This window comes from Nothoprocta perdicaria, unplaced genomic scaffold, assembly GCF_003342845.1.
Source record: "Nothoprocta perdicaria isolate Ctin4 unplaced genomic scaffold, notPer1 scaffold_207, whole genome shotgun sequence".
NCBI classification, from domain to species: Eukaryota; Metazoa; Chordata; class Aves; order Tinamiformes; family Tinamidae; genus Nothoprocta; species Nothoprocta perdicaria.
The window spans coordinates 950,247-976,529 of record NW_020455283.1 but is presented as its reverse complement, the minus strand read 5'-3'; the positions used below and the strand labels follow the sequence as shown (position 1 = coordinate 976,529).

The following is a 26,283-nucleotide window of genomic DNA, read 5'->3' as shown; positions in this document are numbered from 1 at the left end:
GGCAGCGCCGCGCGCCCCTTCGCCCGCGGGGCCTCGGGCGCCGCCGCCTCCCCGCGGCCGCCGAGCCGCGCTGGACACGCGCCGCGCCCGCCCGACTGACTCCTGCTGTTCCCCCCGCCAGAAAACACCCCCTGTGAACGTCTCTCTGGTCGCCGAAACTTGCTTCGATTTTTATTATTATTGTTGCTATTTTTTTTTTAACGAACGAGTAATGGCTGCTCTCGCAAACGCCGCCTGATGCCGCGGGGAGATGAAGTGCGGCTGAAAGTTTCCCTGCCACCTTTGGATGAATCTGTGGAGCTTAAACTGTAGGAAGGAAGGGGATAAAAAACACGATGAAAGAGAAGTCCAAAAATGCTGCCCGGACTAGGCGGGAGAAAGAAAACAGTGAATTTTACGAACTGGCTAAATTGCTGCCCTTGCCCTCGGCCATCACCTCGCAGCTGGACAAGGCATCCATAATCAGACTCACCACCAGCTACCTCAAAATGCGGGTGGTTTTCCCCGAAGGTAGGTGGCAACGGCGGCTCCTGCCCGCGCTCCGGGGCCGCGCTCGGGCGCGGGGCTCCGCGCGGTCACCCCCTCCCCGAAAACGCTTTCAGTTCCTCGCCAACGGCGGGTTTGCCTGGGGACTTGCAGGGCTTTGGCCAACACTTGGAGGCACAGAGCGCATTCCATTAAAGCAAACACCTATTTCCTTTTCTTTTTTTTTTTTTTTTTTTTTTTTTTTTTTTTTTTTTATCTCCCCTTTTTTTTTTTTTTTTTTTTTTTTTTTTTTTTTTTCTTTTTTTTTTTCCCCCCAATCTGAGAGCTGCATCCCCCGTGCACGAAGCACGTGCACGGCAAAAGAGGGGGCGATTCAGCCATAGTTGCAGCTACACTATGGGGAGGGGGAGAGTTAATATATGGGTAAATATTTACATAAGCCTATGCAAAGTCCTAAAGCCTCAGTTGGAGCACGGAGCTAGAGGTGCGCTGAGCAGGTACCGCGCGCAGCCTCGCATCGCCCAAATCAACCTTGGAGGCCGTTAATCCACCCGGGAAACTTTCAACGGGAGTTTTAGACTCCTCTGGCAGCCAACGGTGGCAACGCTGCGTGCCCGGGGCGGGGGGCGGCGGTGCCGCTGCTGGAGATGGGGCTTAAGCGTCCCCGTCTATTTCGGGGCTGCCTCGGGTTTAAGTAGCCTGGAGATTTAAAGCGAGACCGTCCCGGGGCTTCGGGATCGGCCGCCAAGAAAAACAAGCGGCGGCGGAGCTAGGGAGCTCGGAGGGAAGTTCGCCCCTGTCCTCAGCCTGTTGCTTTTTCAAGGAGTAGGAAAAATAGTTTGAAGGGGAAGAAAACATGCAGTTCGCGAATGTTTTATTTAGGTCAACTGCATGACAGACAAAGCACCGAGGGGTTTCCTCGGACCTAAGAGCAACATTCGTTGCTTCTTTCGTTTAAGTGCCTGTATTCCTTAGAAATGCATGTAAGTGTCCGTATTTCTTAAAAATACATTTGACTGCGCGTATTCCTGCGTGGAGCTGCTGTAGTCCACGGGCTCCTATATTTGTTCCAGCTTTGTCCCGAATCTGTCAGTCTGTTTGTCTATCCATCTGTCTCTCCGTGTCTTACAAAGAAAGAGAGGCTTTACAACTTTTTTTTTTCTTCTTTTATTTTATTTTACTCATTTCTCTATTTTATTTGAACCAGCCTGAAAAGCTTTAGCATTAATTCTGCTTTTGGAAGGTAAACGTGTATTCTTGCAGTCATGTGGGCCGAAGCAGTTAGCCCCTGCCCCGTGTTCTGTATCTACTGTATCTGTATATATATATGTATATATAAAAGTAAGTATGTGTTTGTGTGTACACATATAAATATATATCGATACACATATATAAATATATAGATATACGTATATATAGATATACATATATAAATATATATATGAACATATATGTTTGTATATGAACGAGTAATGTATCTAAAAACCTCTGGTAGTAAGTTCAACCTAGTGCAGCTCGCGCCGGTGTCCTTAAAAATATCCCGTCCCTCCGAGTTGCTTGCGGCCACAAAAACAAACAAACAAACAAACAAACAAACAAAGCTGCAACATCTGAAATCTGGAATAATAACAATGATAATAATGATAATAATGTTTATAATAATGATTAGAACTCTATCAGCGCGCGTTCCTATTGCTTTACCTTCCGGGCCGAGGACCATTAAAAATAAACAAATAAATAAAAAGGGGTCGAGCTGGTGGCCTGGGAGGGTGGCGGGGGAAGGCGCCGGTCTCTGTCCCGCGAGGGCCGCTGCCGGTCCCGGAGCCGGGGTTCGGGCAGAGAGAAGCTGCGCGCCCCGCGCAGGAGCCTCTCGGCGGGGCGGGATCCGCGCACGGGCCGGTTCGACTGTTCTGCCTGGCGCGCGGGTTGGCCCCGAGGAGGCTCCGGGGCCGCGCGCGGGCGAGGCTCCCTTGGCCCCGGCCACGAGCGAGTTGCCCCGAGCCGCCCTGCGTGGGCAGCGTGGGCGTCTCTCTGCGGACCGTTACTGTGTTTTACGTACTTATTTTTATATGCGAATATAGGTGGGCTTCCGTGCTGCCAGTCTTACAGCAGAAGGTCACAGGAGATTTTGCTCGCGGAGTATCTTCCCTCGTGTAATTTGCCATGTAATTCTCACGCGCTCTGAAAACGCTCGGTTTGTTCATTCTGTTCACTTTGCTGCATCTCCAGCAGACTAAAAACGTCAAAAGCGAGAAGGCTCCCGTGTCTTGTCAACATGCACACATACACATATCCACGCATGACATGGAATCAGCGCCGCGGGCAGCTTGCGTCCCCCCAGAGCTAAAACTGTCCCCTCGCTCAGGACAAGGGACCTCAAGAGGCATTTGGCACTTTGGGTGCTCAGTCGTCTTCGGAGAAAACTGCAGAGCAGCTAAATGGCGGAGAACTATACTTATTACTATTACTATTACTATCATCTTAACCAGAACTTCCTAAAGAATTCAGCAGTGTGGTAGGGAATACAAAATTATTAAAAAAAAAAAAAAAAAAAAAAAGCAAGCAAAAAAAGTTCTTAGAATATATCCAATCCGAAAAACGCAAATTAACATTAGGCGGCTAACGTTGTCTAATGCAGCCCGAGCAAAAGACATCGGGCCCGCGAACGACTGAGACGATTTTGCTTCCGAGGGAGCCTCGGTCGTTGTAGCCAGCGGGGTGGCTCCCTGCGCGCCAGTATCGACGTGGAGGAAGCCAAAAATCAAAGACCAGAAAACACAACTGGAGAAGCAACGCAGGATTTCTTATTTGGGGATATTTAAGGGTGCTTTCCTTCTTGGATTGCTGGGGAAAGGATCGTTTGCGATTTCTACCCTGCTCCAGGCAGAGTTTCCATACAGCTTTTTTTTTTTTTTTTTTTTTTTTTTTTATTTTATTTTATTTTTCAGGACAAAAGCAGGGGCTCTGTTTAAATCAACTCTCGTCGAATCGCGATGGTTAACATTGCAATATAAAAACTCTTAATCTTGTTTTATTTTAAAGGGGTAAGAGACTAGCAGGAAAAAAATCCATTTCCCACGTGGATAGGTGATTTAATGCTGTTTTTCTTGCTGCTGAGGGAAATGATTGAGCATTGGGTTTCAGTGTTTATTTTCTTACAGAAGTTTTTCTCATTTAAGCTGCAGTTTACTCTCCACGCTGCTTCCCCGTGTTTAATTCCGGTTTTGATGTGGACTTAAAATGTGAAGTGCAGAACTAAACTCTTAGCAGGAGAGTCGGGGGGAAAAAAGTAGATCTATATGTCAAAAAACACAGAGGAGTGGAGAAAACCCTATTTTCTTTAGAAACATCCTCTTCCTTAGTAATATGCGACCGTTTTTAATGTCCGAGGTACTTTTCCAGCTTGCATAGGAATTGCGCATTTTCACAAGTCTGTTGCTGCAAACACATCTCCTTTCTTCAGAACAGGGAGAAATTTGAATTTGCATTTTTGCACAGAAAAGAATAAGCAGTTGGTATTTGAGGATTTTTTTTTCATTGTTTCTTCTTTTCATTTAGTTATCTATTTATTTATAGTTGGGGCATGGTTCCGTTTCTTTGCGTTTCGGAGCGCCATTTCGGTATCTCGTTTGTGTCAAAACGTTAACGTTTCCTGCTATCTCGAGTCACCCTCGGCACTGTTTCTGCCGCTGTTTTCTCGACGGGGATGTTTGTTTAGCCAAGGGGACTCCCTCCCTCCTTAATTCCTATTTCATAAAGAGAGTGGGATGCTGACTTCTCTGTGCTTCAGATGACTACGTGTGATTTACCGAGATAATAAATCTCCGCCAAACCTCCCCAACGGCATCCGCGGCCGTTTGGAGCGGAGCAGCGTTTGTGTCGGCGTTGCCTTTTCCGTCTTTTTTTTTTTTTTTTTTTTTTTTTTTTTTTCTTTTTCTTTTTCTTTTTCTTTTTCTTTTTCCTTTCCCCGTTTATCTTACCCATCCGTCACGAGCCGCTTCTGCACGGAAGCCTCGTTTGGTCGAGACTTTAACTAACCGTTAGTGAAGTCACCGTTAGTGAAGCCACCCTTAGTGAAGTTACCGTTTTTGAAGTTATCATTACTTAAGTTATCGTTAATGAAGTTAACGTTAGGGAAGTCACTATTAGTGAAGTCACCGTTAATGAAGTTATCGTTAGTGAAGTTACCGTTAGTGAAGTCGCCGCTAGGGAAGTGACCGTTAACGGCTGCCCGGTACACTAGCGCCGGCGCTGCCGGCGGGAGGCGGAGCGGTTGGTTGAGCGGTTCGTGGCGTCCGTTTAGCCTCATCCCGCTGAGGGGGCTCAGCCAGGCCAGGGAGAAGCCTCCTGCCGGCTCCGCCGCCGCCCGGCCCTGGCCCTGCCGTGCGAGGCCGCGGCGAGGGGCGGCCTCCTGGGGCCCTCCCCGCCAAGGGGCCTCTGGAGGGAGCAACTGCCGCCGGGAAAGCCGCGTCCAAGGAGCTCCCGGAGCCCCTTTTTCCTGCGCCCTCCTCCCCCTTGGCCGAGATCAAATCTAGACGGGATCCAGGCGCCCCTTCCTGCCCTCACGGGACGGGTTGTCCCGCCGCTGCCTCCGTTGGCTGCTGGCCCTGGGCTCGCATCAGAGCCCCGGGGAGGGCAGCGCCAGACCAGAGCCCCCCGGCTCTTGGACACGGCTTAGGGCGGCAGGAGGAACCGGACAGCCCGTGGCTTGAGGGAGGCGCGGCCGAAAACCCGTCGTTTAGCGCGAAGTCACCGGCCACCAAGCCGCTTGCTACGGGCTTTAGCCCTCGCAAAACCTGTGAGCCCCGGGATTTTTCCATTAGGGGGTGTTGGAATAAGAGCTGAGTCAGCACCGGCAGGGTAGGTACTGCTCAGAGCACCCCTCTGAGAGATGGATTTTTGCTGGCAAACGAGTCACAACCCACCTAAAATACCCATCTTTTGCTTTTAATTCCTCATATTATTATTATTATTATTATTATTATTATTATTATTATTATTATTATTATTATTATTATTATTATTATTTTCCTCCTAAAGGTGGACAGTTTCTTATGGCCCAAATTGTCTGTCTTCTTAGGAAAGAAATATTCTCGAGTGGAGGAGATTGTTACATACGAGCCTTTAATCTTTCTTTTGTCAAGAGCATAAAATTCACCCCGAAAGAAAAGCTCGAGCAATTTATTTTTGCTGCTCGCAATAACACAGCTGGATGATGCCCTGAGCTTATGCTGCACGGTGGCTCATCACTCATTCGCCAAGAACTGGCCTAAATGATGCCTGTGGGATTAGGTCAATTTTAGTGGATCTACTTCGCCTCATTTGGTTACTAATTGGTTTCTTGTTTTATAAATCGAAATCTCATTTTCGGGAAATTACAAAGCCCGCGCAGCCGGTCCATTGAGGTAATCCGGGGGCCGGGGGTATTTAAATGGAAATGGTTCCACAACGCGCCGGGTCTTAAGCAACAGGAAAACTTCGCCTCTATTTCCGACTGAAACGTGAGCTCCCCAGCTCCTTAGATCCCTAATAGATACATCCCTGCTAAGGCTACTTATGTAAATATGATAAAGCAGACTTTGCTGGGGGAGGGGACTCAGCGAGGGAAGCCAATTTTCTTTGCGAAGGTTAACGTGGCATTTCTTGGAAATCTTCCAAAATCGACGCTGTTTTGCTTTGTCTCCGGCCACTTTAGCTGGGAAAATCCTTTGCCTAAAAACGATTTAGTTATTCTTCCTCTCACAGGGCTGCTTGCTTCTGTTCCAAACCTATTATTCTGTTGGTTCTCCAAATTGCAAGGGAATCTTTAGATCTTGTTTCCAGCCTAATCCTGAAGCAAAAGGGAGAGTTTGATTTCCCTGTTTTGTTTTAAACAGACAGTCAAAGGATTTGCCGAATTTTCTGCGGTAGGTCAAGTGCAAAAAAAAAAAAAAAAAAAAAAAAAAAGCAGTTTGGCCCCCTCTGTAAAAGAGATGTTAAAGCTAAAGAAGAGGAAAAAATAACAAAAAGGAATAATAATGGGAGCTTTTATGGTATCACTTTAAAAAATATGCAAAGAAGTATTTAAAGGGCATCGGGAGAATCCATAGATTAGGGAAAGGTCGGTCTTGGCAACGAATAAAAACAGTCTCCGTCTTGAAAGCAGGGCAACGTATGTGAAAAACCAAGGAATTGTCTCATGCGAGAGGGTTCCGAAAAGCCGGCCCAGGTAGACAAGGGAAAGCGCTTAATTAGCAAACATGAAGAGCCGGACGGAGCAGCGCGACGTTTCCACCTGCAGCATGAAGGGGAGCTCAGTGCTCCGTGAAAACCCGCGCGCCTGCAAGAGGTTAACATGTAATGCCGGCGAGCTGTTCATTAACCCGCGGCGCTCCGGTTATTTTCCCTTCTGGAAGACGAATAATTAGACCCGTAAACTTAGATTAATCAGCAACCCCAATGAGCAGCCCTCGACTCTCAGATCTGGCGCTCCGGGATCCCTCCGGGTGGGGGGCACCAAAATATCGGCCCTTGGAGATCTGGCTCCCCCGCAGAGCAGCTCCGCGATGCTCAAGCCAAAGCCGAGTACATGGGGCTGTTTTCCCCGGGAGCTGTGGGAGATTTGCCTGGATTTTCGGCTGGCCGGGGGAGGAGGTCGTAGCTTGTCGCGGATCCTCCGCACCCACTGCTTTGGAGGGGGAGAAGATAGGGCCAGGAGAAGCCTGTGGAAAAGGGATAAAAATCCCTAGGGGACCGTTAATTGGCAGGAAGAAACTAACGGGAAAGCTCTGCCCCTGCCACCTCACCCGTTTACCCCAAAATTCCTGGGAAACGGGGTCCTGCCTCCGTCGAGCCCCCGCTAGGAGGAGGTGGAGGGGAACGTCACAGACTCCCCTTCGCGCTCCGGAGTCGATCGGGATTTTTATTCCCCCTCCTCCGCCTTTTACTTAATCCTAGTGTCCGTGCGTGGCGGGTTACGCCTCATTAACGGCGCGGGCATAGAGAGGTTCTAACCGCCCCGCTTGAATTATCTCAGCGACAACAGTATCAAAAGGCATCGCCCACAAACAGCTCTACCCCGGCAGAGCCATTTCCATCTGGCTTCCATTCCCCCCCACTTTGCATGCGGGAAAGCCAGCGGCCTCTGCAACATTAGGCAAGGCCGGGGAGACTCCGTTTTCTGGAGGCCGGGCGGGCTGCTTGGAGGCAGAAACTTCTTCCCTGCCCGACACTCGTGCGGGACAAGGCGGCAGCAAAGCTTATATGTATGTGTACATATCTATATGTAAACGTAAGGAGAATACGCGTGGAAAATTGAGAAGGAAGCTCTTCCTCAGCAGGGCAGGGCGACTCAGTTTTTCGTCTCCTCACGCTATTTTTCACGTGTCTTAACTGAACAGGACTTGGAGAAGCCTGGGGCCATTCCAGTCGAACCAGCCCGTTGGATAACGTTGGACGGGAACTGGGATCGCATCTTTTGCAGGTACTGGTCTGGAAACGGCAGCTATTCGGTATTAATGATTAAGGAAATCCTTCCCTCTTCTGCGCTTTTAATTGCCACCTGGGCTAATTTTTAACTGGTCACGTGTTTAGTTTAAAAAAAAAAAAAAAAAAAAAAGGAGGGGGGAACGGGGACATGTACACCAGAAATACGAGACATCGTGGCAGAATGAAGAGGAGTTTATCAGGACCGTAGTCCTGATATCTGGTCCCTCTGTATCCACTGGCTCTGGAGTGAGCCCTTCATCCCAGTCCTCCTGCTGTCCCTAGGGAAGAGAGGGCTGCTTTTCCCCGAACTCCAGACTGGGGTGACACGTCCCAGCAAGGTGCTACTTCTTGGAGAAGTGTGTTGAATCGTCACACAAATAAGCAAAAACAATAATAATAAAAATAAATAAATAATAATAAAAAAGCAGGAGATGAGAGAACTCTCCACTATCTGAAAGATGAGGGAATGTTAGCCCTTATCGCAATCACGCATTTCTGGCAGACCGGTGTGGCCTTTAGCAGACTGCAGCCAATTTTTCCCTCGCCCCATTAGCATCTCCCGAACCATGCCTAATAAATAGTCTGGTCTCTTCCAGACCTTTATTTACACTGCGGAGAGTTTTAGATCGCCTTTGCTCGCGCCAAGTCTCCTTAGCAAATATTCGGGAGTTAAAAGCCCTGCTGGCATCTGGAACGGGGCAGGAGTGCTCGGCACTTCTCATACGGACATAATTGACCGCAGAGGGTGCGGGAGCTCTGGAGATGCTGCCCTTAGGCGCTTCCCAGGCACTTGGCATCGCCGGGACCTTTTGAGCTGGGTCCCTCTGAGGAGCAGGGAAACCGTAGGAGTTTTGGAGAGTTTCCTTTTAGGACTTGCTCGTTTTCCTTCCAACTTTTTGATTAGCCACAACAGACACCACCGCTAAAATAAAGCCCCGAAAAGACAGGTAGCTCGTGGATACACGCGAGGAATTTTCCCCCGTCCTCTCCACGCTTTTCCTGCAGACCTTGGACGGCTTCATATTCGTCGTGGCTCCGGACGGCAAGATCATGTACATCTCGGAGACGGCCTCGGTGCACCTGGGTTTGTCGCAGGTACGTCGGGGTTGGCAGGGGACATCGGGCGGGCTCCGAGGTGCCCCCCTGCTCCTCCTCTTCCTCCCCCTCCTCTCGGTGTTGCAGGTAGAGCTGACCGGTAACAGCATTTACGAGTACATCCACCCGGCTGACCACGACGAGATGACGGCCGTGCTCACGGCCCACCAGCCCTACCACTCGCACTTCGTGCAGGGTAAGAAGGAGCTCAGCCCCCGGGCCCGGGCCGCCTCCCGGCGCGGTCTGCGCGGCCGCGGGGGGCAGCGCGCCCCGCTCAGCGCCCCCTCTGCCCCTGCCCCGCAGAGTACGAGATCGAGCGCTCCTTCTTCCTGCGCATGAAGTGCGTCCTGGCCAAGAGGAACGCGGGCCTCACGTGCGGCGGCTACAAGGTGCGTCCCCCGCGCTCAGTTTGCGTTTATTTTTGCTTTGTTTTTGCGCCACGGGGTGCCCGGGGAAGCCGCTAGGTGCTCCCGCCAGCCGCACAAAGACAGCGAGCTGTGCTTATATATCCCCATGTCCCGGTAACCATCGGAGATGCTGTGCTACGATGCACATCAGGGAAAACACCCGCTGAACTAACGCAGGGAAGAAATACGGGATGCCGAGGTGAGGTGGGAGGTGCATAGCAGAGGTGCTGTGTCATATAGGCACCATACCTAACCCACAGCACTCGCGTGCAAGGTGCATTTAGGCGACACACCTCTCTGCCTCCAGAGAGGCATTCCGCCCTTGAATCTGCCCTGCTAATATAACATGTGACACGCGCTCACGTGGAAACCCTCCCTCACACGCACGTATGGCTCTCCGTGCTGTTGTACCCTGCTGGGCTCTTCCGCGCCCATCCTCCCAAGTAGGATAATGGAAGCGCAGTGAGGAGGTGGTCCAGAAACCACTTAAGTCGATGGAGGGGAAAAAAAGAAGAAAAAAAAAAAAAAAAAAAGAGGAGGGGAGGGGACCTCCACGACTTTAATGGATGCTTAGATCAGTGCTTAACTTTCATTTAAAAGAAAAAAAAAGAAAAAAGAAAAAAAAAGAAAATAGAGAAATCCCAGGGACAGTGGTTGCTCGCAGGGGTCTCGCAATTCCAGGGCACACACATCTAGACTGCCTGTCCCGGGTCCCCCTGCTTGCAGCAGAGCCTTCCCCGGGCCAGGGCGGCCCTGAGCTTTCGTGTGCCCCACCGGCAGGTCATCCACTGCAGCGGGTACCTGAAGATCCGCCAGTACAGCCTGGACATGTCCCCCTTCGACGGCTGCTACCAAAACGTCGGCTTGGTCGCCGTGGGCCACTCGCTGCCGCCCAGCGCCGTCACGGAAATCAAGCTCCACAGCAATATGTTCATGTTCCGGGCCAGCCTGGATATGAAGCTTATATTCTTAGATTCCAGGTAGAGCTGGAGTTGCTTTCAATCTCCCCTGGCCCTTCCTTCCTCCTCCTCCCCTGCTCCTCTCCCTCACCGCTTGTGTCCGCTGCTTGTGTCTCACAGGGTGGCCGAGCTCACGGGCTATGAGCCGCAGGACCTCATAGAGAAGACCCTTTACCACCACGTGCACGGCTGCGACACCTTCCACCTGCGATGCGCCCATCACCTGCGTAAGGAGCTGTCCCCCTCCCCAGCGGCGCCTCGGCTTGGTTAGGCTTGGCCTTCAGGTGCAAACGGGGGAGGGGGGGGAAGGCAAAACCTCCAGCGGCCTTTAACGAAACGAGTCACTAGAGACTGCGCGCCCAGCTGGAGGAAGGGGACTCGGCACCAGGATAAGGATTTCCCTCCCTCTTTTCCCTCCTCAGCTCCCAGTTGAGGAACAAGAGCTCTCCTGCACAAACTTCAGGCATTCTGTTCACTTCAGAAAAAAAAAAATCACTTTTTCATGCTCCAATAAAAGGCCATCCCAGGAAAATTCAAAACCTTTTGCCCTGTTTTGAGCATCTCTCACAAATCTTACCTGTGTAGCTAATTTTGACCACAATAACGAGCCCAATTGAGAGAGCTGCTCTTTATTCTACTTTGATATCACGATGACATTAATACACGAATAGATGAATAAAAAAAGGATATTAATTTCCGGTAAGCTTCCTTACAGAGAATGTAACGAGGAGAAATAAAACCCAAAGCCAGATTTGCAGAATTAAATCTGATGACGATATGTCGGATAGGCGCGGGGAGATGAAACCCCTCTGCAGTGTATTCCCCGTATTTCACTAATCCCCCGAATATTCCTTTTAAAAAATGACTGCCTGGGAGTGTCGCATCCCGTGTTCGTTGCCCCGGGGGGGAGGAAGGTTAGAGAGGTCCTCGAGAGCTGCCCCCCCGGCTGAGGCTCTGCCCCGCTCTGTGCCCGCAGTGCTGGTGAAGGGGCAAGTGACCACCAAGTACTACCGCTTCCTGGCCAAGCACGGCGGCTGGGTGTGGGTGCAGAGCTACGCCACCATCGTGCACAACAGCCGCTCCTCGCGGCCCCACTGCATCGTCAGCGTCAACTACGTCCTCACGTAAGTGCAGCCCCCCCGGCCTGCGGTTGTGGGATGGGGAGGGGGGTCGCGGAGCCTCCTCGGAGCGGCCGCCACCTGTCTGGGAGCCCCGCTGAGCTCGTCCCTCATCATCCCCCATCGTCCCTCATCCCGCCTTGTCCCGCACCCCTCATCATCCCTCGCCTCTCTCCTTCCTCGCCCCGCGCCGCGCGGGGCTGCGGGGCCGCTCGCTGCCGTGCTGACCAGGGCGAGCTCCCGCTCACCAGGTCTGCTCGGAAACACATTGAGCACTTTCATCTAGATGAAGGGCTTCCCGTCTGCCGCTTTCCTTCTCTTTCGCCAGAGCGGGGAGGGGTAGGGGGAAGATTTAGAAGTTTGTCACCCACATACTTCACTGCCTCCCCTCCTCCCTCTCAACTTCTACTTTTTTTTTCAGTTTAAATGCACCCAGTATTAAATAAAATTTAATGCAGCATAAAAAAAATGGAGAAAAAAAAGGTTTCCACGTAAGGAGTTATTTATACTCAACAAACAGGACATCTGTTTTTCTTTTCAAAAATCTGGGGTTTGAAGTTCTTAATTTCATCCAGAGTCTCTAGTCTCTATCAAAGCTCAGAGATTTCTTTTTTGTTCTTGGAGAGCGATCCTTACAGTGAACCACAAAGAAAGTTGGTGACCAGAAGGGTCAACCAAACTTAAAAAAAAAAAAAAAAAAGAAAAAGAAAAAAGAAAAACGAAAAAAAAAAACCCCTCATATTAAAGAAACAAATGAGAGTGAGGGCGCAGACACTGTGTGATACTGTACATCTTCATGAATCCCATTTGTATTTCCAGCTTGCTAGGTTGCCTTCTGGCTGTGCTCCTGTACCGCAAACAGGCCTAGCGAGGCAGGGCGAGCTCGGCCAGACCGTTCTAAGTATTTGTTGCTGTGACTACCAGCCTTTCCCCTGGGCGTAGCGGCGGTGACACTTCATTAGCACCGTCAGAGCCGCGACTTTCGCGGCCCTTCCCCGGCGCTGGGGCCGGACGCTCCTCGGGGCCGCTCCCCGGGGCCGCTCCTCGGGGCAGCGCCTGGGCCCGGGGGAGGCTCTCCGCAGCAGCTGGGTGGGCTCAGGGCTCGCGGCGGAGGCAGCGGCGCCGGGGCAGGGGCCTCCTCACTGCGTGGTTCGCAGTGAGGCGAACCAGTGGGCAGGGCGCCCTGGGGTCAGTACCCAGGCTGCTCTTAGGTGAGCTCTTCGAGCGGAGCTCCCGTGTGAACTCTGGTTCCCTTGCAAAGAAAATCCATTCTTTTTGTCTTAAGGAAAAATAGAAAAAAAAAAAAAAAAAAGCGGGTAGGAATTAGGGGAGGAACACACGCATCGCCTGTATTCCAGGTAGCGCGCACGTGCCTGCTTACTCTATGCGTCCCTCTCCGTATTGCTCGGTTTTGCTGCTCTCGGATAAGTGCCAGCACTTGCCCAAGGTGAGCAAGGAACTGCAATGACGGGGTAGTCAGCCAGGGAGTAGTCAGCCAGGCAGCCAGGGGATCACAGCTCTGAATCCCAAAGCGACGAGCCCGACAGAGCACTTTTCCTCAGAAATAGAAATTCTGAGAAATTCTGGGTTTTTTGTTTGTTTTTGTTTGTTTGTTTCTTTTTTTTTTTCCCCTAACCCTATGAACCTATGAGTGTTTGAGATTAGCAGTCACTTCTCCCCCGCTTTAATTCCCCAGGGCGGGAGCGATAACCACGAAAGGCCACTTCAAATGAGTGTGCTGGGAACGAAGCCCCGCGACGGGCCAGCTTGGGGCCGGAGGCGTGGGAGGCTCTGCCTGCCGGGATGCCCCGGAGGGAGCTCCCGGGGAAAAGCTCCGCGCAGGAGAGCGGCTCCCGCTGGAGCCGGCTGGCAAATCCCTGGGGGGCGGCTCGTGCGCGTGGCCCCATGGCTGGGGATGCGGCGGGTGGCGGCGCCAGGCAGGGGCGGCCGAGGCTCCCGGGCCACCGCGGGGGTCCCCAGGCGCGGGGAGCGGCGGCCGGGCAGGAGCAGCGCGGGCAGGAGCAGCGCGGGCAGGAGCAGCGCGGGCAGGAGCAGCGCGGCTGTCCCAGCGCTGCTGTCTCTCTCCCGCTCGGCCCCCGCTGGGAGCTGCTGCTTCCTGCGCTCCGAGGCGGCCTCTCAGAAGGCGCTTGTGCTCAGGGCGGCTCCCGCCCGGCTGCCCCGGTCGCGCTGCCCTCGCTCTCCCCGGAGGAGCGGGTCGCCTTGCGGGGCGGTCCTGTCCTGCCCTCCCCTTGTGCCCTCTGCTAACGGCACCGGCGCGGGGAGCCCGGCGGGGAGAGGCCGCTGGCAGCGAATGCTGCGTGCTCTGTTCCTGCTGCTGCGGGAGGCTGAAATGCAGCGACGGGGGGCACCACGACCACCCTAAAACTGAATTTAGGTACTTGAGGTCTGATCCAGCGCGACTCTCCTTGCTAGTGCACTGCAGAGTGAGACACCTTGTCCTGCTGCCGCGAGCTGCAATTGTGCCAAGCCCAGGGGCCGAGCACAACCTCTGCGGCCTCCTTATTATTATCATTATTATATTTTAACCTACTTCTAAGCCTACCATTCAGAAAACAGAGCTGAGAGATCAGGCTCTGCTGTGTTGGGGATTTGGCATGCCGATAAATGGCTGGCTTTTAAAAGCGAGATCTAGCCAGCATCCCGCATGGATAACCTTGCAGGGAGGGAAGCTATTGCAAGTGAAAGGTTCCCTTTAGGACAGCGCTGGGAGGAATGTTGAGCTCCTTATGCTGACAGAAGGCTAATGACTTTCATGGCAGAGCAGGGAGGGGAGGGTAGGTGACAAAAACATAGGAGAAAAGGAGAGGCTGTGAGGACTTGATGTTTGCCTCGGCTAGGAGTAAGGTTCCCCTCCAGGAAAGCCAAATAAAGGTTCTGGAGTACTCAAAGTTTACAAATGTTTAATATACTTTATGCCAATATAAATCCTGCAACTGCTGAAGTTCCTTGAGGATGACACTGGGTTATTCTAGCAAACTAGGAGCAGCTGAGATGTGTGAGTGTGCACTGCGGGCTCCCTCCGTGCTTCACGCAGTGCCTGATCGATGGAGGAGCCACTGGCGCAGATGCAGTTCTTGGCAGAGAGGCAGGTTTGCCAGTTACCATCTAGTCCTGTCATAAACTGAGCTAGGAAAAAATGGGTTACAGAAAGCAAGGACGGGCACTTCTTGTTCTGTGAAGTGTCCAGTGGAGCCCCTCCTGTATGTCAGTCTGTCCACTCGCAGACAGCACGCAACAGTGGTGCAAACCAGAGGCGCAATGGTTGAAATAATTAAGAACGGTGGATCCTGAAAGGTTGGGTGTCCTTTGCTAAAGGTTCCTTTGGAAATAGGGAATGAGATGAATGAGATGGGTGAAAATAATGAGATGTTTGGAAAATACTGCACAGTTTTTTGAGAGTGCAAAGCACTTCTTCACTTGGGGAAAGTCTCAGAGATCTTTTCAGTTTGTTTGTGGTTCTGAGGGCCTTTTCCTTGCTCTTTGGAGGAACTGGAGTGAGCTCTGGGGTTTCGGAAAGGAGAGGTACAGAGTGTGGCACAGTGCCCACCCGGGCTGAGCAGGAGCAGCTCGGGCACCTTGGCTCTCAGATGCCACAAGCCTGTACCCTTTTCTCTAGAAGAGAAAAAAATGGAAAGAATGAGGCACAGTTTATGCAGAAAGAAAAATCCACTCCAAAGAGAATATGTATTTATATATATGCACATATACATACTTAATGTAGTATGTGTATATATATATATAAAGGTATACTTTAAAATGTATGTGTGTGTACATGTGCATGTGCACACACAGGCATACACATATATAAAGGGGGCCATTTCTATCACCCATAAATCTTGAACTTTGAGAGGACAAATTCCAGGACTGAGAACAAATGTTTTTAGTAAGTATAAATACGGAGCTAAATAGGGTATGGTGGCAAGGGTGTTTTGCGAGGTTATTTTTTGTGTAATGGCAGGATGTCAAAAATTATTACAAATGGCCTTTAAGCGTTGTAACTTTAAAGCACATGGATTTGCTCTTCTTTTGTATTTTGCTTGGCATTTGTGAGTACAGACGCTTTTTTTTCCCCGTTCTTGTTTGTTCTGTACACACTGTTGCCATATTATTGATTATTAGCTGTTCATGTTTATCACATAAAGAGACTCAAGCATGAGTCAATTATTAGAAACGCCACTGATGAACTTGCCTTTATATTTAGATTGCAAACAATCTCCCTTTAAACAAATAGGTAATGAAAAGTGCACATCCTTTGACTTTCTGAGCATGAGCAAATATTACAGTAACTTGCTGTCAGAGAAAGTTATAGGCTTTTTATCATTTAAAAGAGTAGTAATAGCCATCATAAATACATACGAAGTGGATTAAATACTTAATTGTGACTAATCTCTGTTGTGATGATATAGCATAGTTCCAGTTGCCATCTTCACACTGTATTATATAACCAGCCACTTAGAAATACAAATTGAAATATGCAATTTGCTTGAAAGATTGTTTCATAAATAACTGCCATATTGACAAATGTTTAGCTTAATGATGTAGTAAATGTAATTTAGAGTAAATTAACCATTAATCATATCTGCACACTTCATCTTTATTACTATTTACAGCCTCGTGTGCTATGAGATTTCAAATAACTAAATAACCAATGTGATATCACCTTGTGTGATGCATCAGACTGTGAACCTATTCTCCCACTGTCATAATGTGGAGGCTGTAGGGGAAATTGTGTTGGATGGAAACAAGGTTTATCCCAGATCTTCCGACAGACATAATGTAATCTTTCCAAGAGATCTTTATAAATGGCCCCTTTCTGGTCTGTCTGTGGGAGATCAGGTCCCACCTCTTTTTCTTCCTAGTGAGCAGAAGACCAAACTAGACTTCCATACGTGCAGGCCCATCTTTTGTAAGCGTTTCTCTCAAATGGATCTATGTGGAGCAGCTCTGGAGCCCTCTCCTCAGCTGGAGGTAGCTGCATGTTCCCTTGTATCTTCCCTTGTATCTCCCTGTGTGGATGGAATATGTAGGTTAGTGAATACACTGAGTAAGTTACTATATTCAGAAGTAATTCGGCATACCTTACTCATATTATTAATGGAGCTACTTATATGAGTAAACTTAGTTGTCTATCTTTAACAGTTGAAATCAGACTTTGATTAGACTTCAATTAGACATATTTTCATTTAAGTAATTAGAAATTATAGAAAAAAGCATTTGTACTGCTGCTTTTCCTTCATACTTATATTAACTGGGAGCTCTGTCACTTAGCTGTGCACAGGCCTGTGTCCCACGTTTTCCATTCCATCTACTACTAAAAGTGTATTTTCCCTAAGACTGGAAAGACTTTCATCATTTCCATGATTTTATTACCAATGCAAATATATAATGGAATCATTTTAATCAATCACAACACTTTTGAAGCATGTGCCTCAAAGAAAAAAAAAAAGTATAAAAGGATTCCTCTTGAACTGCTCAGTGCAGTATTCTGTTTTTTTCACCACTAGCTTTTCTTACAGATGTTTCTCCTCGCAACATTGTTTATATATTTCTTGCAAATAGGAGACAGGACCTTCCAGATGTCCACAATACGCTTCTCTAGTTCTTCTTTGTTCATGTGGAGACCTTCTTAGCTACCATTTTCTTTAATTCACTCCAAATTTCTATGCTTGTATTTAAACCAGGTGACTATAATGGCCAAGACATTAAAACTGTTGGCCAGAGTCTACAACCATTGCTCATATGAAGAAAGTTTTATTTGCTAGAGTAAGGATTAAAGGACTGCAACTCAGATCCACAGAAATACCCAGTCATTAGTTTAAATGTATGCATACTGATGTCTTGCATAGCATGAAATTCAGGATTGCAGATAAGTGTCTGTATTCCAAGAAACAAATGTGACTTGAAATGTTTTCCACTTCATCATTTTCCCATTCCGCGTGCTGGCTGTTACTGGGCTTTGGAAAGTCGCTCTTTCCAAACACTGAGTTACGGATCTTGTAAAATGACTGTCTGGGGTTGAGCCATGTTCTACAGCTGATTTAGCTGCAATGGGGGAAGCAATTACTGTCTCCAGCTGTCTGCCTCGTTCCACTGATGGAAGTCACAAGGTCCACCACGGGGACTCCAAACACGCTAAAATGCCATGGTTTATAGTTTAGGGTAAACTGCCACAGACTTCCCTTTACGTGGAGGCGCTGGATTATGTACAGCTGTTCCTCCTAGAGGGGTAGTTAGAGCTTTACCCTTATTTTGCCCTTCAGTGCTTTCAATGGCAAAAATAAGGCTTGTGAAACTCATTATAGCAGCTGGATGCTTAAGTCCCGCTGTGGGATCAGTACCAGTGGTCCCCTACATGGCAGAGAAGAAGAGACCATGGAGTTACGGGTTACCATTCCTTATTCTGTGGCAGTTCAGAGAGCTGAAGACAAGCAAGGTTGCCTTTTTATCTGTTTTTACCAAGCACTGCTTTTCTTTTTACCTAATTTTGTCACAGTACATTTACAGCTTGTCTGTGGGTTGTATTATGCACTGCAAAGAAAAGGCAAGCTGAGTAGTTGAACTGCTCCCGAAGTATCCTCCTCCACACCATCACCCTTTCGATATTCTGTGCAAAACTGCCTGCTGCACTGGCTCCTGCTCTCCTGAGAGCAACAGTCTGTTCCTTAGGCAGGCTTACACTTTTACTCGTGCTGCTTCTGTTTCCTTAATGTGTTGCATGCTTGCTCTTTGCTCTGTGGTGCATCTTTGTCCTTCCATGAATCCGATGTTGTTCTATTGTGACTATCATGAGTCACTTTGCATACAACAGGTGTAATAAGTCACTAAGCTGCTCCTTTCTGAAGTCAGCCATTTCCTCTGTGTTATGGTGTTGTTTCTAGTTCTTATCCATACATGTACAAATGTGGCACTTAGACATGGCCTATATTAAGTGTTAACAAATAAATCTTCTTTGTCCATTCAACAGTGGCAAGTATCTGTTTAAAATCTAATTCTCCTTCCCTCACCTCTCTTTTGTACTTTATAGTGTGGGCCAGGCTCCAGCACACATGTTCATACTCAATAGGTTACTTCAGAGGCAGCCCCATTCACTTTGATGACACTATTTATGGAGGCAGGCAATGCTCCGTGTGAACAAGGGTATAGAATCTGACCCGTCTGAAGGCTTGTGATGGCTCAAGTCTGGAGTTAATCACATGATCTTAAACACAGTTATACGATTTATTCCCGTTGTTGCCTTTTGTTATCATCCACTTAGAGCAATTAAACCACAGAAGTCCCGATTTACCAAAGCACTTGAGCACATGGCTGGCTCTAAAAGTGCTTAGACGTAACTTTCAGTGCATGATTATATCCTAGTGAACTTAGTTTTGAAATAAAAAACCCTTAGGCACACGCTTAGAAATAAGAATATTCCTTGGCTTTGCCAAACAGAGATGGCTTGAAGGACATGTTTGTTACTGTGTTGAATTGGGGCCTAATAAAGAACAGCCGTAGTTTTTCAGATACAAACCACTGTGTATAAATCTTGGGGGCAGCAATGTTGAAAATAACAGCTATTATCTGCTGAAGTTTCAATGCAGCTATGGAAACTCAAATGCCTGGTTAACTAAAGCTTGGCTATATCCCCTAGCATTGTGTGGATATTTTGACGTAACCTAGAGTCAAGGTCTTTAAAATCATCCAATATTCCACATTCTTGCATCTGTGCTTTTGGTTAGGACGCATATACGCACAGCCTGCCCTGAGGGCAGTCTGCTCACAAGCAGTCTGGTGGCTTGTGGCTGTAGAGAACTCTCTCTGCTCCTGACTCCGGCGGACAGAACTGAATATGTTATACAGTTATATTATTATTATTATAAATAACTTCTGTTAACTCAGTTAACAGAAACCCACCCAAAGACTTTGCACACTGTTTTTCTCTTGCTGTTTCCAAAGATCGTTTTATATACAGAGCAAAATAATAACCCTTAATGCCTCCTTCATGAGGCATGTTCCAGGGCTCAAATGAGGGCTGAATCTGGGGAAAGAGATCTTGATAGTCTCTTCCCCTTTGCAGCCAAACTGATAAACAGTTTTAGCCAAAATACTTTCTTGGTCCTAAAGAGGAGCAGGAGAGTTAAAGAAAAAGTCTTATCTTCTGCAAGAAACCCAGCATTCTTAGTGCTATTTAGGTTATGAAAACCATGAAGAGGGTTTCATGGAAAGAGAGCTGCGTATCTGTGTGACTACAGCCTGTGTGACTTTACATGGAAATGCGTGATTTGGGCTTCCATGATGATGCCTAGTGAATTCAAGGCAACAACAGGAGAGAAGATGCCTAGCACTGTTTGCACAGGTGGAGTACACTGGAGTTGCTGCCATAGACCTGCCCCTCAAGCCAGAGTGAGTCTCATGTGATAGACTTAGTGCACAAACCCAAGCCAAGTGTATGGTTAGTTCAGCTGCAGATTGCTGTAGTGTTAGTCTAGCTGCAACTGTATGTTGGCAGTAGAGTTGATCTGCATGTGTTCTGTGGTCCTTTTTAAGAGGACATCAAGCAGCCTGGCCAAAGACACATCTAGACATTCAGAAACCCCTGAAAAATGTGTATGAGAAGTATTGATAATAGGTTGGCTAAAGCCAGTCGAAGTCCCTGCTTGTCCTATTTGAAGCAAGGACCAAGTGGGTTAAGATACGAATCAGATGATAGATATATTCAGCACAGGCAGGTGATAGATAGATGCTATGATCTTTTTATTAAATATTTTTATTTGCTTATTGAAAAACTTTAAATTTGCTTTGCTACCCATCCAGCCACCCTGGAGACTTCCATAAACTGGTGTTTATCATTGGTACGTGAATCATGTATGTGCTAATTATGAGCTGCTGCGAGGAGCATTGTCAAATAACATTAACAACCTTCCCTAAACCTGCTTAGCCATCAGCCCTTTTACTTGCAATGAAAGGACAGAGTTGAGACTCCCATCCCTACAGGAATGCCTGGATTTTAAAGCAGAAACAGCTAACATCGTTAGGGAGTTCCTTTTGGTGCTCCTTGTTACATACCTGAATGCGCACTGGGAATTCTGGAATTTAGAAATCTGCCAAAAAGTCAGAAGCAACTGCTCTTAAGTATTTTTGTTCAAGCATAAAATCTATCTGTCTATCTAGTGTGTTACTTCTAATAATTTCTGCTTGGACAGGTACACAATAACAGGAGTATTACATGTGTTCAATCAAGTATTTTTATTCATTTTGAGATATATATTCATATATCTCAAATTTATTTTAGCAGTTTAAATAAGTGAGTTTAATGTAGTGTTAGTCAAGTATTACAGTAGTGAAGGCTTAAGAAGATTAGAAATAAATGAATCCAATTAAAGAACACATCAGTGAAATTTGATATGTCATAGGCATGAATGAACTGTTTACACAGCAACTGTAAAGAAATCATTAATGATTAACTATCTACAAGAGATTTAATCAAGGATAAATGGTATAGGACATAGTTAAAAACATTTAGGTTTAATACACAGAGATTCTGAAATAATACAAAACATGTTGTGCATCGACAATGACATGACTACTGGTTTTTGGAAATATATTTCTAATTATTTGTGATAGAAGTGCAGCTAGGGGCTGCAGCTGAGATATAGCTTAGCAACATTAGCTACCATATGCATTGATAGTGGGAGATTGTCCCCTTTTAGAACAAGCTTAATAGGAGAGATGGACAAAGATGCTCCTTGTAAATAAGTGTTCCTATGAGAAAGTGTCACTCTTCTTTTTTTGGTTAGATTAAGGTAGGGATTCTGGGAAGTGGTAAGTGCTGAGCTAAATTAGGCCCTACACAAAAGAGTCCCACTGGTTGCCGATTGTGACAATAATCTGTGGAATAACCATTCCTAATCACCAGGCCACTAGATCAGTGTCTTAAAATTAAGTGTCTGTGGTATTCAAGATAATATTTTTGTAACATATGACAGTGTTAAGAAGAATGAGAGAGAAGAGTCAACCCTATATGACAGTAGCCTGCTGCACTGTTGTCAGTGAGGCTTTCTGTGGAGTGGAAATAGTCTTGTGTGAATGTCTGTAAACTTATGTTTGTGCGGCATTAATTTTAAAAGGGGTACTCTGTACATATATATGCAGGTGCACTGAGCTGAGATTGTATTTCATGGAATGGTTGCAAAGGGGTAGTTTTAAGGACTTTCAAATGTCTTATTTATTGCACCTTTATTCAGAAATTTTATTGTAAATATGTGTACAAATGTAACATAGTGAAACCCCCTAAATGATTACAAAGAAATCAATACAATATTTTAATCATGGCTATCCCTATGGATTTGAGCTATGGAGTTCTTCTGCAAGGTTAAGCTTGACCTCAGATAAAAAATTGCACTAGTCTTCTTTGGCTTTCCTAATACATGTTAGAATCCTCTGGATGATGGTGATGATGATAATAACAATAATAATAAACATTTCAGGCTATCTCCGTTTAATCCAAATTTCTTCTTTTTCAGACATTTTCTAATATACACAAGCATTTATGAACTACTGTCAAATACGTTGCTTTGTAAAGGCTTGGCAATCTCTGACCTTTTACCAGACATGACTTCTAGCCAGTTTTCTTTCAAGGCACCTTACATTTGAAATAAAATATTCTCAGTATAAATGTATGGTATAGGATTCAACTCAGATCATCATGTTTATTTAGATTCTTTAAAACATTTTTTTTTCTCAATTTTAAATGTAACTAAAGATGATCATTATCCTTACATACATAGTTGAGGATATCTTAGGCATTTTATTTACAAAGAATAATAATTCCCTATTGCACATTGTAGTCAAGCAAATCCAGCAACTAAAGGCAAATACATGGAACCATAGGTCTCCAGAGATGGTTAGACATGTGGTTGGGAATGACAGACCCACACCTTGAGACTGCTGAAAACTCTGTTGCTCTATGACTATCTAGAGGCCAAAATGTTTTATTTAACTCCAACTGACAGTTAAATAACTGCAGGTTCAGACAAGAAGCCAATAAGGGAATATATAAAATTGCTCTGACAGTAGCTGTTAGAAAACCTCCTCAGGCATTTATGATAAATGATCTGTATAGGAAACTTCATGCTTCACTTTTCTGAATGTATCAAATCATTTAATTAAGTTTTCTGGTTTGGGTTTTAAAAGCAAATTCAGAAACATGATGCCATGTATATGAATCTCATAGTTGGAGGAGTTGTAAACTTTGACTCAACAAGATGTAAACAGCTACTGTTGCTTATATTATTTATGGGGATTAATAGGTGCCCAGAACTCAGCAAGGAGATCCAACATACAGCTCTCATAGTTCTCCAAATAGATGCATTGATTAACATTGAGAGTGTTAAGGATAGACAAGCACTTTCTGGAGAGCCTTTCCAATTATTTTTGTGAGTAGCTGGTCAGGCTGTATGGGACTTACCAGTGAATAAATTTTCAGAAAGAGGATCACTATCATCATCCCATCTACTGATTGAAAAACAGACACAGTGGCCCTGAGGCCACACAACAGGGTGTCAAGTGCAGTTTCATAACAAGTAGTTTAACTTTATTATCTATCTATCTATCTATCTATCTATCTATCTATCTATCTATCTATCTATCTACACTCCAAGCTGGTGTGCTGACATTTAACTTCTAGCACACAGGCTAAGGGAAACCTCCTCGCTGTGACCAGTTCTGGAAGGTGCTAGGGAATTGCATGTGCTCCTCCTGACACATCTCGTGAGCAGGCTGAGGCCTCTGTAAACATTTCTGAGACATATTGTACACGAACAGAGGACACAGCAGATGAGGAAACTGTCTGTTTTGTTGTACCATCTGCTGATTTAGAAAGTCATGAAGATGACAAACAGCCAGAATCTGTTCTCTTTTCATTCATTTGCTGAATGGAGCTCTGTTAGCATTGCATGAGCTGGAGTGTGGACATGTTAAAGTTGCAGGCATTGTTTAAAAGCAGAGGAATGATATATTGCAGCCTTGTGGTCTGACATGCATGAGGAAGTGTCAGACTTTTACCACCTTCATGGCTGATTTTAAACTAAATTGAAGGAACCCGGTGAAGCAGGCTGAACACAAATCACAGTAACACCTTCAGTTTAATCTCATAATTTTAATTCATTAGTTTGTGTAGAGTGGCAGAAAATCTGATCACAATAAGATTTCAATCATTATTCAAAATAAAAACAGAAAGCATTGAGAACTCTCTTTTTTTTTTTTTTTAATGTAAAACTGGGGGAAATGATGGATATATATTACTAGTTCAATAGAAATAATAGCTCAACAAATGAAAATTACACCTTGCTTTCTTTTGCATGGAGCAATGCTTTCCAATTTTTGTTAGTTGTATCAATGATTGCACTTATGATGTAGGAATTTGTTGCATTTAGATCACCTAAAGCTTTTGTATTCAGCTTGTACTACATTAATAATTACCTTATTATGTGTAATGATTGATTTAGGCATAGATTATCCTATGTTTGTCAGCACTAGATGTCCATTTGATGCTTTTTATCTATTATTTTCTGATTTCCAGTGGCAATATGATAATTGCATATTGTTCAACCTATCTATTCAGAGATTTGAGAATAAGAGTAAGTTCTGTTACCCATAATATATTGGTGTTTTGCATGGCAATAGATTGCTAATCTATTGACACCACTCCATGCATAAAAATCAAATTTCTGTGAGTCTTCTTTAAGGTGTCTAAATTTAGTGTCTTTCGATGCAACAAGATGCATGATAAATATCTGTCTCTTCTTTGGATCCGTGTATATGTACACACTCCATATGCAGCTTATTCTTCCTTTTGGAATGTTGCAGTAGTTTTCCTTATATCTTTTGCAAGATTTTCCATGGGCTAGACATTGTTTTTTTCTTTTTTTTTTTTTTTTAATTGGATATTGCTGCTTATGTTGCTTGTGATCATAAATATATAAGAATAATTATTCTTGAGTCTGTCCTTCTTAGTCTTTTTGGGTTGAATCTGGGTATTTATTCTTCATTAATGGGTATCATTATTTTACTTCTTCCACTAGATACATCCTGTTCAGCTGCTCTTGCTATTTGAAAGCATTTTTGAGGGCTTAAGTTATCTTCTGTTCCATGGCCAAAACTGTCTCTAAATAAGGAATCTTAATATCTTCAAAACGGTTTGTGCCGTTAGTTCTGTAATGCCCTTACTTTACTTTTTAGATTTTGATTAAGGTAATCTCAAGCACCCTCCCATCACTCCAACAAACACAACTATAAAGAGCCCAGCACATCTACAGTTTTAGTTTGTGTGGACCATACTGTATGTTAAGAACCTGTCACTTATTCCAACGTCCCCAACATTATTGCTAGTACTAATGACTCGTTCTCTCCTCAACTTTTTTTCTTTTTTTCCAACAACACCTCTGTCATTTTCTCTGTTTCATGAAGAGTTCTCCCCATAGCCTCAACTGCTGTGTGTGTACTTAAAAAAAATTCTATTCCGAGGCCCCTTCATAGGTGTGTGGTTTATTTATTTATTTTTTCCCCTAGTCTATCTGTTAATCAGCCTTTATCTCTTCCTGAAATTTAATTAGGCAGACTGTGACTATTACATTTCACAAGCTATATTTTGGGTTTATAATGGATGCTGGAAAAGTCATAGGGTAAAAATGCTCCTAGGAGTTTTATCTGAGCAAAAAATGGGTAGCAACATTTTGTAGCAACTAGAATTTGCACTTCACCTTCTCATTTCTTTTTACTTACCATGAAATATGGTGATCTAGTCTGTAGGTGACTGATACATTGACCATACGGGCCAGATTCTTGTCTGGGGGGGAGGGGACAAGCTAGAGGAGAAATAATATGTACTTGGAAGCATATGCTACCAAAAGCATATGCATCCAAGTTTTTTGAGGAGTCAAAGAGGACCTTGAATTTCCATGCAACTGAAGAAAGAATGGCTGTTTCCCATCATAAAAAGGTGGAGGTCCTCAATGTGTTTCCCTTTGCAAAGAAGCACCACTTTGGTCTTGTCTGGATTCAGTTTGATCCATCTGTTCTTCATTTAAGAGCTAATTTCCTGTAGTTATTCTGATGTTTTATAGTGATGATAGTTGCATCAGAAAATGAGATAAATAGTAGATTGTCAGCAACATACTGTTAGCAATTGAACACATGCCATATCACTCTCTCTCTCAGCAGTCTCATGTAGATAGATGTAGATTATGTGGATCCCTGTGGGATCCTGAAGGTGAGGACCTTGACAGAAGGGGCTCGTATCCACCACCTTTGCCTGAATTACATGTAGAGCACAAGATCCAGTACTGCTGTGTCACTGAGGCTGTGTAATAGAAGATTCAGGTGTCTGAGAACAGGAATCTGGAGATTACAGCACCACGGTTGGCGGAAGCTTTATAAATTCCTCCAGGAAGTTGACAGAATTTCCATCTGTAGTTTGCGTACCACTAGGAGCCCGAGTTCCTCTAGTTCTTTGCCTCACCATACATATGGATATACTCAAGCGATTTCAGTTCTGGATGGAACATCTTCTTCATCTGACACTGAAACCACAGTACCCTTCCATCATTTTTTCTTTTTTCTCTCCTCTCCCTCCCTCCCTCCCTCCCTCCCTCCCTCTTCCTTCCTTCCTTCCTTCCTTCCTTCCTTCCTTCCTTCCTTCCTTCCTTCCTTCCTTCCTTCCTTCCTTCCTTCCTTCCTTCCTTCCTTCCTTCC

The 26,283-nt window shown here is 45.9% G+C and overlaps 1 protein-coding gene across 1 annotated transcript in view; it reads left to right on the top strand.

Annotated features, from left to right (window-relative positions):
- Nucleotides 1-335: 335 nt before the first annotated feature.
- The window catches only part of SIM1 (SIM bHLH transcription factor 1), a 39,205-nt gene continuing 13,257 nt past the window's right edge, over nt 336-26,283 (top strand). The window contains exons 1-8 of the mRNA XM_026038324.1: nt 336-510; nt 7,866-7,948; nt 8,959-9,048; nt 9,136-9,244; nt 9,352-9,437; nt 10,236-10,435; nt 10,535-10,641; nt 11,391-11,538. Of these exons, the coding sequence (XP_025894109.1) occupies nt 336-510; nt 7,866-7,948; nt 8,959-9,048; nt 9,136-9,244; nt 9,352-9,437; nt 10,236-10,435; nt 10,535-10,641; nt 11,391-11,538 (998 nt within the window). The remainder of the gene's footprint in view (nt 511-7,865; nt 7,949-8,958; nt 9,049-9,135; nt 9,245-9,351; nt 9,438-10,235; nt 10,436-10,534; nt 10,642-11,390; nt 11,539-26,283) is intronic.